Source organism: Macrotis lagotis, chromosome 8, assembly GCF_037893015.1.
Source record: "Macrotis lagotis isolate mMagLag1 chromosome 8, bilby.v1.9.chrom.fasta, whole genome shotgun sequence".
Taxonomy (NCBI): Eukaryota; Metazoa; Chordata; class Mammalia; order Peramelemorphia; family Peramelidae; genus Macrotis; species Macrotis lagotis.
The window spans coordinates 138,389,814-138,406,607 of record NC_133665.1 but is presented as its reverse complement, the minus strand read 5'-3'; the positions used below and the strand labels follow the sequence as shown (position 1 = coordinate 138,406,607).

General features: G+C 37.1%; 1 protein-coding gene across 4 annotated transcripts in view; it reads right to left on the bottom strand.

Moving 5' to 3' along the window:
• C8H3orf20 (chromosome 8 C3orf20 homolog) overlaps positions 1 to 16,794 on the bottom strand; it is a 138,949-nt gene that overhangs the window by 29,742 nt on the left and 92,413 nt on the right. For all 4 annotated transcript variants that reach the window (XM_074198478.1, XM_074198479.1, XM_074198477.1 and 1 more), the window contains 4 exons: positions 10,713 to 10,830; positions 3,804 to 4,032; positions 1,833 to 2,166; positions 854 to 961 (listed from right to left, as the gene is read on the bottom strand). In XM_074198478.1, the coding sequence (XP_074054579.1) occupies positions 854 to 961; positions 1,833 to 2,166; positions 3,804 to 4,032; positions 10,713 to 10,830 (789 nt within the window). The remainder of the gene's footprint in view (positions 1 to 853; positions 962 to 1,832; positions 2,167 to 3,803; positions 4,033 to 10,712; positions 10,831 to 16,794) is intronic.

Genomic DNA, 16,794 nt, shown 5'->3' with positions numbered 1-16,794 from the left:
GAAGTGGTAGCACCCCACAGTCCCTATATTATTGGACCTGTCTCCAGGGAATCCCTTATTGCCATCATCCAGGGAAATAACTCCTGTGATAAACTGACCATCCCATCTCTACCAACTGGTGATCAACAGCTATGCACAGAGAAGGCAAATTACCTGAGTTAAAGCAGCAAGGCATTTTGAGGGGCAGATAGGAGCTAGCATATGCATGACAAGTCAACCAACACTACTTTGACTACTATTTTCTTTTGTTTCTTGAGGTTAGATTTGATCTCTATTCATCTTTTTTTCCTCCTTATTTATTTATTTTCCAATTATATGCAAAGATAGTTTTCAGCATTCATCCTTTCGCAAATTTTTTCACTACCCTCCCTTTCCACCCTCCTATATATGACAACAAAATCTGATATAGGTTGTAAAATGTAAAATCATGTCTAACATATTTCTACATTTTGACTACCATTTCCTCTCAAATTCTGATAAGAGAAAGTCCAGGACCAGGAATACAAGAGCATTTGGAATAACAATACTTCCAGCCCAGTGTCAAATGATTCAATATCAATGTGATTTTGTCAGTGGAAATGACATTAAAGGAAAAGCTTGACCATCTTCTTTGTTGCTGTATCCTAAGGACCATGGGACCTTTCCATCTGACCTGTAGCTAAAACCTCTATTATTATCCCCATTAGAATATGAGTTCTCAGAAAATAGAGACTGTCTCTGATTTTTCTATTTGTATTCCTCATGCTTTGTATATGATAAGCACTCAATAAGGACTTTAGTCATCCATCCATCCATCCATCTATTCATAATAAAGCTTTCCTCTTTCAAAAGTTGGCTATTGCCTTAGACTCACCAGAATCATTCCAGGCATGACTGCATGCTTCTGTACCAACAGTGGTGGATTTTTCTGTAGCGCATCATGGATGTTATACCGTAGCAGGCGGTAAGGGTCATGCCGACACTATAAAGAAATAGAAATGGCAGTTTGTTTATCCTCACTGGGGAAAGTGAGTTTCCCCTGGAAGAACTAATAATTATATTATAGGAAGATGAGATATTCCTCAAAAGGAGTCTATGGTATGGAGGAAGGAAAGGCCCTAGAACCTGCCCTGAAGCCTCAGACTCTTACTAGCTGTGCAACCTTGGGCGAGTCATTTAACCCTGATTGCCTTGCATCCAAGGCCATCTCTAATCATCCTGATTCATATCAGGCCACTGGACCCAGACGACTGGAGAAGAAAGTGGGGTTGGTGACCTAGGACAAAAACCCCTCACTCAAATCTAATTCATGTGCTTGTTGTGGTAACACCTCCTTGATGTCATAGTCTTCTTCAAAAAACAAAGGACAAACAGGAGTGGGAAAGGAAGAGATATCTTGGGAAGGACAGCTGATATATATATAAAGGAATCCTATTGCAAATGTATATTTGCAATAGGATTCCTTTCTTTCTTTTTTTTAGGTTTCTGCAAGGCAAATTGGGTTAAGTGGCTTGCCCAAGGCCACACAGCTAGGTAATTATTAAGTGTCTGAGGCCAGATTTGAACCCAGGCACTTCTGACTCCAGGGCTGGTGCTTTATACACTACGCCACCTAGCCCCCCCTCTTTTAAATATGAATAAAAGATATATCAAAAATGAATAACCTTTAATACTTTCTTTAGGGACAGGACAACTAATGCTGAGATTTCAGTCACATAGGGTTGGAGGATTCTTGGCAACTCTGAAACTGTATCCCTTTGCTGCCTATCAGTTCTATCCATTTGTAGAGCCAGCATGGTGCCTGTTCTTTTCTTTCTTTACCTAGACTGGGAAATGAAAAGCTCCAGACTTACCTGAATGCAAGGGGAGGGCCGGCCACATCGATTATGCATATAGAGACTATCCAAAATCCACTCCAGATGACTGGAGTTGGTAGAAGGCTGGGTAGACATCACGTAGAGCACCAGGATTTGGTTGGGATCCCTGGAAGCTGAGATGAACCGTTCAAACTCCAAATCTGTTACTGCAGGACTTTTCACTAGACATCTGCAGCCAAAGCTAGTATCTTGTTTGAGCAGTAGCTTCCGGAGCAACAGAGGACAGTCAGCAAGTGCAAAAGCCCAGGTGTTGGGGGGCTGTGGCTCCGGCACACTTGGCAATTTCACTCTGGAAGGCAGAAACTCCTCCCTCCAACCCCAAGAATGAGAAGTGGGCAATTTGCAACAACAAAGCCTAGCTTTCCTAAAAGGGGGTGAAGAAGACCTAACTTCAATATTGTCTCATACGTTTTCTAACTGCTGAAACCTGGACAAGATATTTAATCTCAGAGCCTCAGTTTCCTTGCTGGAAAATCAAAGGGTTAGACTGAATAGTCTCTAAGATCTCTTCTAGCTCTAAATCAATTATTTCTATGATTTTGTAAAGCAGAAAAACCTGCCCCTCCTTAATCTCTCTCCTTTTCTTAAATCTATCACACATGTATCTAATCTGTATTTTTTATTTCTCAGGCAGTGAGTTATGGGAGAAAAGGGGATGAGGGAGAACAGGGAAGAGGTGATAACTGTATTAATACTCTATTTTATTTTATGCATTTTAAAACATGACTATTATGGCTTCACCATGTTTTTGGCTTCACCAGATGGTCAAAGATGGGCTTAACACAAGTTGGAGAGTAGATGGATGAAATTCTTCTCAGTAGTTTTCCCAGAATCACAGGATTTCTGAGTTGGAAGGAAGCTCAGAGGCCATTGATTTAACCCACGCTTGAACAAGAATTGCCTTTAGTGTACTGAATAATCTAAAGCTTATGCAGGTCTTCCTTGAAGACTTTCATTAACTCCCCAGTGGCTCATTCTCCTTTTTGGATAACCCTGATTCTTGGGACATTTGCCTCTACTTGATGGATCGGGCTGAAATATATACCTCTCATACTTCTATACTCTTCTAATTCTTTCCCTTGGAGCCAATAGAACAAGACTTCCAAGATAAGTATCCCTTAAGTATATAAAAATACTTGAAATATTGAGCAGCTAGGATGGACCTTAAGTCAGGAAACCCTGAGTGCAAATTAAAACTCATTTATTACCAGTGTAGCTAGGGACAAGAAATTTAACTTCTCCCTGCATCATCTCCTCATCTATAAATTAGGCATATTAATAGCTCCTCTCTTTCAGGGTAAAATACTTTGAAAATCATGAAGTATTATGTAAATGCAAGTTATTATTATTAAAAAATAATTATGATTCCATCCCTCTCTGAACCTCTTAAGTCTCCCCTTTATTCATTCCTATTTTCTTGAACTCTTCCTCCTCTGACATGATCTCAGGTCCCTTCAACATCCTTACCACTTTTCTCTGGATACTTTCCAATTTATTAATGGATCAATGGATTGAACAGAACCAATAATAGGAAGCAAAATTATAAGATGGGGATCTTGGTATTTCTTAGGAATTTTATATAGTGGGTGTTCAATATTTGTTTGATGAGTGGATGGACAGATAAAATGAACTAATTATAATATGATGCAAAATAGTACTAAGTACTAGTTTCTGGTTTTATAGAATAAGAGCTAAAAGGAATGGGGAGACTGGTCTATTGGTCAGCCAAGAAGACTCCAGCAATAGACATGCAAGTTAAAATGTGGCATTAAGAATTCAGTATAAAGCTTCAAGTATGGTCTTCCCCAGAGGTCAATAACCTTTACTAGCTTGTGAATAGTTCTTGATGGACTTATGGATTTGGACAGGTCTTGAGTCAGCCTAGATAGGGATTTTGTGTGCATAGGTTCCAGGGGATGTCAGTACCAAATGCATACCTAAACCCACCTGTCAGAGACTTTGAGCTTGGCTTTGACAGGCATCGTTTTAGAACTGCCCATGATTGCTGATGAGATATCATGGAGTGATTTCCAGTTAAAAGAAGCATGTAATGCTGAATGAGTGCGGGGAAAAGATTGCGATACAGACTTCAGAATGGACAGTCCAAAGGTCGTTTTCTTCCTGAACCGGCTGAGATCTATTTCATCTTTCACTGGATAGTCTATTGTGAGGAGGCCTGTGAGTAAAGCCCAATATAGAAGGTCACTATGAGTCAGAGTCAGACTTCATTTTCTACTGCTTTTCTGCCCAAACCCTGTGCTCCACTAAGTCTGGCTTATTCAGTATTGCTTGACTATACTATGCAAAGTCCTTCATTCATTATATCTCTGCTTTTGATACTCTCCCCAGCTGAGAACTCTTTAGGGCCTATACCACCTCTCTAGATGTTACCATTCAAAGTCAAACCTAATTTCTGATGGGAAACATGTTATTCTTATGCTCCACTGAGCCCCATCATTTTTTTTTAAATAGTATTTTATTTTTCCCCCAGTTCCATGTCAAGATAATTTTTAGCACTCACTTTTTTCCTCTGGTTTTGCAAGGCAATGGGATACTATATTCTCCCCCCCCCCCCCCCAGGCAGTGGGGTTAAGTGACTTGGCCAAGGTCACACAGATAGGTAATTAAGTGTCAGAGGCTGAATTTGAACTCAGGTCCTCCTGACTCAGGGAGGGGGGGTGCTTTATTAATTGTACCTTTTAGTACTTACTTTTACAAGATTTTGAGTTCCAAATTTTTCTCCCCTTCTCCCTCCCTTCCCGCCTTCCCAAAATGGGAGGCAATTTGATACAGGTTATACATGTGCTATCATATAAAAATATATTTCCATATTAGTCAGTTGTGAAAAAAGAAACAGATCAAAAGGGGGGAAAACCACAAAAAGAATAAAGTACATGAAGAAAGTATGCTACAATCTGCATTCAGAGTCTACCAGTTCTTTATTTAGATGTGGATTAGCATTTTCCTTTGTGAGTCTTGTTTTGTACTTGTTTTGATGAGAAGAGCTAAATCATTCATAGTTGATCTTACAATGTTGCTGATTCTGTGTATAATGTTTTGCTGATTCTGCTCATTTCACTTTGCATCAGTTTGTATAAGTCTTTCCAGGTTTTTCTAAAATCTGCCTGCTCATAATTTCTTATTGTAAAATTGTATTCCACTATATATACCCCAGCTTATTCAGTCATTCCCCATTTGGTGGGTATCCAATTAAATTCAAATATTTTGCTACAATGTAAAGGGCTGCTATAATTTTTTTGTATATGTAAATCTTTTCACCTTGTTATGAACTCGGGTACCATTTATCAAAGGGCATGCACTTTACTTGCCCTTTGGGCATAGTTTTAAATTGCTCTCCAGAATTGTTGGATCAGTTTACAACTCCACCTAATTTTCCTACACCCTCTCCATCCTTTATCATTTTCCTTTTTTTGTCATATTAGCCAATCTGATAGGTGTGAGGTGGTATATATTAGAGTTCTTTTGAACTTTGACTTCTTCATTTGAATACTCTCTGTTCATATTTTTTGACTATTTGTCAATTGGAGAATGGCTTGGATTCTTATAAATTTTATTCAGTTTCCTATACATTTGAGAAGTGAGGCCTTTATCAGAGACACTTGCTACAAAGATTGTTTCCCAGATTTCTTGGTCACATTGACTTTGTGCAAAAGCTTTTTCATTTAATATATATTCAAAATTATGAATATTTCATAATGCTTTCTATTTCTTGTTTGGTCATGAACGTATAATTCACTTAACTTCTCTAAGAATTTCAGTGCTATACCACTTGAAATGTATATGTTTAATATTGATTTACTTTATTGTTTATGGTACTTGCTAGGTAACTCAGTGGATAGAGCACTGGCCTTGGAGTCAGGAGAATGGGAGTTCAGATCTAATCTCAGATACTTGACTTACTAGCTGTGTGATATTGGGGCTAGTCATTTAATACCAGTTGCCTCTCATCCAGAGCCATTCTTTTTTCATATCTGCCCACCGGATGCAGATGACTCTGGAGGAGAAAGTGATTCTGGTGACTTAGCACAGCACCCCCCCCACTCGAATTCAATTCATGTGCTTGTCTTGGTGTCACCTCCTATAATGTTTGTCCTTTGTTCTTGAAGAAGACTAGGGTATTCAAGAACAAAGGACAATCATCTTCATCATCATCATCATCATCATTATCATCATGGTACCTTTAACAAGATGTAATTCCTTCCTTATCTCTTTAAATTAGGTCCATTTTTGCTTTTGTTTTGCTTGAGATCAGAATTGCTATCCTTGCTTTTTTTTAAACTTCAGCTGAAGCATAATAGGTTCTGCTCACTGCTTTAAGCGTTTTTTCTTGTAAATGACATTGTAGGATTTGGTTTTTGATCCACTTTTCTATCCACTTTTGTTTTATGGAAGAGTTCATCTCATTCCTTTTCAAAGTTAAGATTGCTATGTATTTCCCTCTATCCTATTTTTCCTCTCAGTTGTCCTGTCTCTATTTTCATGATTTGCCTCAACATCAATGTATTGCTTCTGTCTACCACTCCTTCTTATCTTCTCTTCTGTCAGTTTTTCTCCCTTCCCCTATTTATTCCTACTTTCCTGTTAGGTGAAATAGACTTCTATATTTAATTGACTATGTTAACCTATTCTCTCTTTGAGCCAATACTGATGAGAGTTGATGATGATGATGTTTTCCCATCTGACATCAGGGAGGTGATACCCTAATAAGCAAGTGAAATGGATTTGATGGAGCAGGGCTGTGCTAAGTTACCAGTCTCACTTTCTCCTCCAAAATCACTTGGGTCCAATGTCCAGATATGAATCAGGAATAACTGTAGATGACCAGATAGTAAGTTGTAAGTGTCTGAGATCAGATTTGAACTCAGGTCTTCTTGACTCCAAGACTGGTACCTAACTTCTCCTAATGAGAGTGAGAGTCAAGCTGTAATCATCATCCACCCTCACATCTTTCCCTCCTTTGTAGAGGTTTTCCACAACTCTACATGTGAAATAATTTACCTCATTCTATTTTTCCCTTTATTCTACTCCTAGTGAATTCTTCTTTCTCATCCCCTTTTTTATGTCATCCCCTCAAATTGATCTAAAACCATACTTTCTATCTATGTATATTCCTTCTAGCTATACTTCTAAATTGAGGGAATCCTTTTTGGGGGATTCTTTTCCCTTTTTCCCTTTTTTTGAGTTTCTCTTGGTCTGGATATTGGATATCATTTTTTTGTTCAAGTCTGGTCTTCTACTAAATTCTTCTGTTTCATTAAATGATCATTTTCCCCCATTAATTCTTCCAGGTAGGCACTGCTTGATCATAGTTCTAGCTCCTTTGCCTTCTGGAAAATAATATTTTATGACCTAATATCCTTTAATGTTGTAGCTGCTAAATCCAACATAATCCTGATAGTGATTCTCCAATATTTGAAATGATGCTATTTTCCCCTTGATCTGATAGTTCTGTAATTTGGCTATAATGTTCCTCAGAGTTTTTCCTTTGAGATCTCTTTTCTAAGGGGATTGGTAGATTCATTCAATGTTTATTTTGCCTTCTAGTTCTAGGATATCAGGACATTTTCCCTTGATGATTTTTTGTAAGATGCTGTCTAGGTCCTGTTTTTGATTATGACTTTCCAGTAGTTCAATGATTCTGATATTGTCTCTCTTGGATCTATTTTCTAGATCAGTTCTTTTTCCAATGAGTTGTTTTATAGTTCTTCCATTTTTTCATTCATCTGAATTTGATTGATTCTTGATGTCTCATAAGTTATTAATTCACTTTATTTCCAACTTTTTTGTACTTCCTTTTCCATTTGATCAATTCTACTTTTTAAGCAGTTGTTTTCTTTTTTCCATGCTATTGACTCTTTTTTTCACAATTCTCTTGAATAAAGAGAATGCATTTAGTTTTGCTCTCATTTTAGGTTTCATTTTTTCATCTCAAATGATTTTTAAGCTCCTTTTTGAGCTCTTTCATGAGTTCTTTCTAGACTTGAGATTATTTCCCATTTCTCTTTGGAATTTTTCCCATAGGTATTTTGACTTTGTATGCCTCTTCTGAATTTATGTCTTGATCTTCCTTGTCATCATAATAGTTTTATTTTGCTCAACGTTTTTCACCTTTTCCCCTTCCTTCCTTCCTTTTAAATGTGAGCTCTGCTCCTGGAGTTGAAGGGGTGTTATCTCATGCTTTTTGTGCTGGGCCACTGGAGGCTATCTGTTTGACAGGAGTTATGCTGAGGCAAGTTTCAGTTCTCATAGCCAGAGCCTGCCTAATCCCCTTGCTATATTGAGGCACATGGGAGGTCCCACCTCACTGGGACATAGCACCTCCTTACTAAGGTGGGGTTCTCTGCTGGCTTACTGGCATGCTTCTGTCCCAGGCTCAGCTCCCCTTTTATGTGAATGAGACAGACCTTTCTTAATGATCTTCCAAGTTTCTTACACTGAATGATTTTTTTGCCTCATCTTTTTGCTGGTTCTGATGTTCCAGGATTTGTTGGGGGCACTATATTATGGTTGTTTAAAGTTGAATATGGAAGAGCTATAGTCATTTACTACTTACTCCTCCTTCTTGGTTCTGCCCACTCCCTAACATTCTTTGAGCCTAGAAACACTAAGTGATAATAAAGATTATTTTGTTTCATACTATTAGTTCTATCACTCTATCTCTCCATCCAATTAGGAAATAACTGTTGAGTACCTACTATGTACAAAGTCTACAAGGAGTTTCCAATTTAATGATGGGTGAGTAGGATGAGGATATAGCCAAATAATATAATTGCATATGGGGTAGATGCAAGAGAGGTAGCTAGGTGTTACAGTGAATAGAGTGCTGGATTTGAAGTCAGCAAGACCAGAGTTCAAATCCAGCCTGAAACTCTTACTAGCTATGGGAGCTATGGGAGGCAATTCACTTAACCCCTCTAATCCTCAGTTTCCTTATCTGTAAAATGGATATAATAGTGACAAGACTGCTGTGAGGATCAAGTAAGATAATGTAAAATACTATTATTATTATTATTATCATTATTGAAACAAAGTGCAATGAAAAGTCATGGAGGGGAACTATCATTTTTGTGTAGGGGAAATCTGGGAAAAATTTGATGGAAAGCCATATAATATAATAGATTTAGAGCTGGAAGGGAACTTAGAAGTTACATTGTTTTTGCCGTTATTTTAGAGATGAGAACACTTGACACTCAGAAAGGTTAAGTGAGTTGCTTAGGATCATATTTCAGAGGTGGGATTTGAACTTACATCATTCTGACTCTTAAGTCCTGTCCTCTTTCCATTTCATGTGCGTTTACCCATCATTAGGGCAAACACATGGACAATGATTGGAAAGATAGATTGGAGAAATAGTTGAATGGAGGAGGACCAATTATAATATTATTGCTTTGAGATGTTACAAGGACCCTGGGACATTCCAGACACATCAGGGCTCATAGTGGGAGGTATATTAAAGGTGACAGATATTTTATATATTTACCAGCTACTTCAGACACTTATAAACTATGTGAATTGAGCAAATCACTGGGACCTCTGAGCCTTAGTTTCCTCAACTATAAAAATGGGAAAAGTAATAGTACCTACTTCCCAGTGTTGCTGTGTACAAGTGTTATCTATCACAATGTAAAGACTGACAATCTAGAGCTAGGGATTTTCCCCTAGCTGTCTCATGTAGGGGATTTGTAAGTTCACTAAGGAAGTTTATAAGCTATAATTTCTAGTGGAAAGAGCTCTATATTTATAGTCAGATGACCTACATTCAAATCCTAGCTCTGTCACTTCTAACCTGTGTGACCTTTGGCAAGTGACTTAACCTCTATAGTCTCCAATGTCTTCATCTGTAAAATGAGGAGGATTGGATCAGGTAAACTCAAAATGTCTTTCACCCTTAAATCTATGAATCTTTTCCAGCTTTAAGATCTGTCACAATGCTAAGAGGGAAATGGAGCTATAGCCCCTTGTTTTATCTTGGGAGGTTAGGGCTAATAAATGGATACCAACACAAGCTGTGAGCATGTATTAATAAGCTATGGGTAACTGAACAATTGTCAAAGATGTCTGTGGCTATTTCTCCCATCCCCATTTCTGATTTCTATCCTAGAACTTCTAGTACTCCAAAAACATCATATAACTATAGGCCACGCTCCTTTCTCATAACATCTTAATGTGTTTCCTGTCTTCCAGGGATAATTCAGTTATCAACGGGTACTGTGTAAGGCCCCAAATCTGCCCAAATCTGAAGAAATTGAACTTTTATCATAGACTCTAAGGCACCAATGATTACCAATGAATATAAAGAAGAGTGAGTCTGAAGTTAGACAATCTGGGTTCAAATCGACATTTGATATTTACTTTCAGTGTGATTTTGGGCAAGTCACTTCTCTTTGAGCCTCAGTTTCCCTATCTGTAAAATGAAGGAGTTGATTAGATGGCATCTGAGATCCCTTTCAGATTTTGCTCTATAATTTTGTGTGAATCATGTTAGGTATAAATATTTAGAATTTATTAGCAGTCAGGGAAACCCTATCTGGCACTTTTTAACTTATAATATGTAAGCAGCTGTCTAATTTTCTCATTATCAAAGTGTACCTGATTGTATGAGGATATGGAGAGGTGACCCTAGAAGTTTTAGAAGTGATTATGAATTAAAGAGGCATAGGAGCATTTGAGCCAGTATTAGGGATGGACTTTTGGGATGAAAAAGTAAAAACTGATCAACATAAAGACTGATATACATTTAGCAAAATGTAGAAAACCCACAAGGAAGGGAGCTCTCCAGGTTCAAGAGAACCTGTCTGTCATGCTTCTTTACCCTTCTTGACCCCTGATATTTACCTGCTGACAGATAAATAGAATTCCAAAATTGAGATATTGCCTTCCGAAATCGTTTCTTAATCGAATCCAGTGCTTGGATAAAATTGGATGTTCCTTCAGTACTGCTTCTAAAAGAATACTTGAAAGACCAAGAGTGGGAAATGTAGTCATTGTTAGCCAAGAGCAACATGTCATCCTTATTTGTAGATATGGATTCAGGGTGATGAATTTATCTTCTTAAAGTTGTTTGGCCTATTCTCCTCTGCTAGTGAGAAGAAGAGTCAATATGCCCCTTTTCTCTAGTTGACAGAGCCTCTAGAATAACTGGACTTTCCAGAGGAGAACCACAGGCAATTTTAGATACTACAGAGAGAGAATATACTGTAATGGTTAGGAAACCAATATTGAAGCCTGGAAGGCCTTGGGTTCAATTCTAGTCTTTGACCCTGGGAGAGTCACTTAATCTCTCAGTAATACTGGCAACAAAGATTGCAAAGAAGACACTGGTCTCTAGTCAGTAACCCAGAAATTCCCTAGCCAATGAAATCACAATTCTACCCTCATCCCTATCTAAATCCTTTTTAGTTGCCAGACTTATGCTTTATCTGGCTTGCAGGATTTTAAAAGAACATTATTCTCAATGTGAATAACCATGAAGAAAAACAAATATTCAAATAAACAAATTAATATAGAAAGTTTATGTATAGGAACTGAAGAAGAGATTTTGAATGCCACTAAGCTCCTTTCAAGTGGCAAAGCACCTCATGCTGATTCTATTACAGCTTAGATCTACAAGGTGGGGGGGGGTCCATTGCTCATCTAAAAACTGATTGAAATTTTCCAGGTTATATGGCATGAAGAGGTTTTCCCCAAGAATTCAAGGATGCTTCCCTTGTCCATCTCTCTAAAAGTAAGAGGAATAGATTGTCCTGTGACAATCACAGGGTATTTCTCTTTTAGTCATTACTGGTAAGACTGTTGCAAGAGATTTTCTCAATAATCTGATCCTTCAACTGAAAGATGATTACCTCCCTGAGAGCCAGGATAACTTCAGAAAGGGCTGAGGAACAATTGATATGGTGTTTGCTGCTTGACAGCTACCTGCTATGGGCTAGCATGGTGCTGGGTGCTGGAAATACAAAGACAAAAATGATACGCTCCCTAACTTCAAGACACAAACTCTACTAGGAATAAATGGCTAAATAAATCCAACTTATGTAAAAAAAAAGTCAGTGCAGTCACTGGTCATATCAGTTATTTGCCAGTTTTTCTTTTTCGTTTTTGCTTTCTTTTGTTTTTTTTGCTATTATGACTAATGTTGTTATGACTATTTTAACAGATAGAGAAATTTTCACCGTATAACAATATCAGAGCAGAGATATTTGAGCCAAAGAGAATGGACAGCGGAAAGATGCCTCTGAGGTCAATACTCCCACGTCCTTGTTTTATAGATGAAGAAACTGAGACCAAAGAGGCTATAAGCTCCTCAAGTGCAGGAACCATTTTGTTTTTGTCTTTATATCCCCAGAATTTGGCCATAGTAGGCATTTGATAAATGCTTATTGAATTCTTTGATTTTTTCCAACTATAGCATGCCATCTCTTCTTTGCAGGTATTACTATAAATTGCCATATTGTTTCATTTCTAGGATATCTGGTTAATCTCCATTAGTCTATGGTGATGGATGAAAATGCAGTTAGGTTCCAGAGGCAATGCCTGAAGTCATGTCATAGTTGCATTCCTCACTGAATCCCTTTGCTAAGTGGACTAATCATCTGAGATTCTAAGAAATAATAGCCCCAAATAATTAGAAATTGAGAGAATCCCTATCAATTGCAGAATGGTTGAATAAGCTGTGGACATAATTGTGATGAAATACTATTACTCTGTAAGAAATTATAAACAGGTAGATTTCAGAAAAACCTGGAAAGGCTTACATGAACTGATGATGAGTGAAGTGAGCAGAGCAGGAAAACATTGTACACATTTATAGGAACATTGTGAGATGATCAACTATGATACACTTAGCTCTTCTCAGTTAATACAATGATCAAAGAGCATTCTGAAAGATTTGTGATGGAAAATGCCTTTCATATCTATATGGAGTTTGAATGCATACTATTTTCATTTTTAATTTTTTTCTTGTAGTTTTCCCTTTTGTTCTGATATTCTTTCAAAATTTGACTAATTTTGAGATAAGTTTGAAGTGTTTATACATATAATCTATATCAGATTGATTGTAGAGGGGGGAAGGAATGGAAGGAAGGAAAAAACTTGAAACTCAAAATCTTACCAAAATATGAATGTTGAAAACCATCTTTACATGTAATTAGAAAAAATAAAATAAAAACATTTTAAAAACAATAGCTCCCTTATGAAAAAATGACTGAATTATGGAGTATATTATAAGATCAGGGAGATGTAGGAATTTAAGGTGATACATAAGGAGGGAAATTTAAACAATTTAAAGCACATGGCATAGTGTCTCACATGGAGCAGATATTAAATATTTTCTGAAAGAATAATTCATTGAATTTTAAAATATGTATTGGAAGATGATGGGAACTGTCCCTTGGACCTTTTAATAAAGTCTTTCTTCTAGGTTAACATCAACCTATAATCAGTACTCTTTGGTACCAGTAATTCAAATAGTTCTTAGTCTCCCTTTTGACAAGACCAGTTAGGTCTTGTAACAAGGATAGCATGATAAAATTTGTCAAATACTTTACTGAAGTCTACAGAATTTTCCAGCTCTATCAGTCTTGTAATCACATACAAAAGGGAAACAATTTGTCCTTAAAGGAAGCTATGCTAACTTTTTCTATCCTCTGCTTCCTTTCCAGATGCTTACTAACAAGCCCTTTGGTAAACCATTCTAGAATTTTTCCAGGATTCAGAACCAAATTCACTAGCCTATAGTTTTCAGAATTTTTGCATTCATCTCTCATTTCATGGCCTTATTTCCACTTTTTTTGTAAATATATACTTTAAAATCCAAGTTCACTGATGAACACTTTGTAGTCCACATTGATCTCTTTAAACAACTTCCAATTTTCCTCCTCAAATCAAAATTATTTCTGTTTGGGTATTCAGGATTTTCTTCTTGTGAGATTCTGAGATTCCTATCCTTTCTAGGTTGACTTTCCCTGCAGACATTTAGGTTTTGTGAAACTGTTTATATTTGCTCTATATCTAAAACCTAGCATATTTATCAATATTTCATAGTTTTCATTGACACTATAAAAAATCCAATATGGAATGCTAACTTCCCCCAATATGCTAATTATTCCTATTTTAGGAGCTATTTCCATCTTGTTGGTCTATACCAAGTTTAGAAAAGTGGTTCTTTTTATCCTTTCCTCCACCTTGTGAACAAGGCAATTAGTGTAAAACTAATCATCATTAGCCAGTCTACTTTTAACAGAGAATGTTCCAGAAAATGTTTAGAGAATGGAGACCCTTATCAATAGCATTTCAAGCCTTGGAGACAGGCTTATTATATTTCCCCAATTATTTATTTTCTCCTTTTGTTCAAATGGTCTGTATTATATTTTAATGACAGTATGACTTTTATTTCTACCTCCATTGATATTCACCAATGTGCTTTCCATCATGTTTTCCCATAAATTTTTTACATTTTGTTTTTCAATAAAACTTAGTTTTAAAGAATAAAGACAATCCTCTATAACAAAACAAAATCCCATATTGCCTATGTCTAAAAATGTATGCCTTAATCTGTGTCTTGAATCCATTACCACTCTGTTGGGAAGTAGATAGAATCTCATCATAGTCAAATTCTCTCTCTCTCTCTCTCTCTCTCTCTCTCTCTCTCTCTCTCTCTCACACACACACACACACACACACACACATATTCCTTCCCTCCCTTATCCTCTTCCTCATTGTCTTTCATTGGTTATAAGTAATGAAAACACTACCTATACCCCTAAGGTCTTCAATTTCTTAGCCAAGACTCTATAATTCCTAACTATGCTTTCCACAACCCTTCTGGCAATATTATTTACCCCTACACAAACTGCCAGAAGCTGGTAGTAGTGATCAATGTAAAGTCTTGAGTGATTATTATGATAATAATGATGGTTTGTCTTTCATTCTCAAAGAAGACCATGCTTTCAGAGAGATGATGCCAAGACAAGCACATGAATTGTATTTTAGAGAGGGGTGCTATGTTAAGATACCAACCTTATTTTCTCCTCCAGAAACATCTAGATCCAATGATCAGATTTGAATCAGATGACTAGAGAAGGCCCTAGATGTGAGGCAATGAGGATTAAGTGACTAGACCAAGGTTACAGTTAGCAAGTGTCAAGTGTCTGAGGTCAGATTTGGAGGTCCTCCTGATTTCAAGGCTATTGCTTCATCTGCTGTGCCAAACAGCTGCCCTTGTCTTACAAGGTTCATCATGTCTCACATATTTCCTCCCTTAGGTCACAGATGTCTATTTTATTAATTCCAGATAGACAGCTGTTTTGATACTGCTCAGAAGAAAGTTTCTAAATTCACTTATTTCATTGTTCTTTGACGCTTAACTAGATCATCCCTCTCTGCATGGCACCTGCATGACCACATTATTGCTCTTTGGAACAAAAACTGCTTCTTAAACTTCAGAGGTACCAGCTCCTTCTCCATGAGACAAAACAAAACATTTTTGAAGTCATGAGTTCTTGACTCCTATTGTAGTATTCTATTGAGCATATCATGCGGCTTCAATAAAGAAAGAAGAAAACATAGAACCCTGGAGTTGGAAGAGACTTTAGGGGTTATTTATTCCAATCTAGACCTGATAAGAACCTCTCTACAACATTCTTAATGGTTAGGCAACCTCCCCTCAAAAGATCTGGAGGAAAAAAGAACAAATATCTCTCAGGAAGGGAGGATAAATGGAAGTCTACACCAAACAGGCTGAAAAGATCCTCATCAAACAATAACATAGAATCATAGAATCTTACTACTAGAGGGGGCTTTACAAATCATCTCATTCAGCAGATAAAATATTGTCTCCTTGAGAACGTACCCTGTCAGTTAGGCTTGAGAGTCTTCTTTGTTTAAACAAAATCTTCCTAAATGGAAAAAAATTGTAAACTCAGAAATAAGAGACACTGTTTGAACTATTCCACAGTTGAAAGGATGCGCCAATTAATAGGACAAAACTGAAAAATCCATCAATAGGACAGCTCACATCGCCTATCTTTTGAGCCAATAAAACATTTAAATTGACGAGTTGCCTAGTTTCCAAAGCACAACTGCATATAAATATTTAGTGGAGAACCAGGCTATGGGACCTTTAAAGCTATGCTTGCTTTGAAGGCAGTTTTCATTCTTACTCCAGCTGGGTTGGTCTTCATTGGGCTATGGGTGTCTGGGGAGGCCATTTAACAAGGTTCCCTGTGACAGAGTTTTTAAAGGAGGATAAAGGAGGGGGGAACCCATTGTTCATCTGCTTTGCTTTCAAGAAATAGTTGCTTTTGCTGACAAACCATAAACTCTGGATTGAGGATTGGAAAGCAGACAAGCAAAGAAAGGTTAGCTGGATGGATGTCCTGAGTTGGAAACAGTGATGAGATGGACACAGCATATCAGGTGCTTTTTAAAAAATATATTTATCATACCAACTTTTAAACTAGCTGATTTAAACAGGGGCAGCCTGATATAAAATTAGGGAGTAGATAAAATTTTTCTTCAGTGAATCACAATTCCTCATACAACCTTTTCTATCATATTTCTAATAGCTAGGGAAATTCTTATAGGAGGTGGATCCTTACCTGAGTGTTGAAGGTCAATAATTTTAAGAGAGAGAACTGAGGAGGGAGTACATTCCTAACATGGATAACAACTGAGAGAAATGCAAAAGACAAATTGGCTAGTTCAGGGAACAGCAAGTAAAACACTTTGAATAGAACACAGAGAACTTGAAGAATATGCTGTAAAATAATCCTGGAGAGGTAGGTTGAAGACAGCCTATGAAGTAAGCTGAGAAATTTGTATTTTATTCTAAGATCAATAGAAAGTCACTGAATATTCTTGAGCAAGGAAGTGACATGGTCATATATGTACTTTAGGAAGGTTATTTTGTTAAATTTGTGGA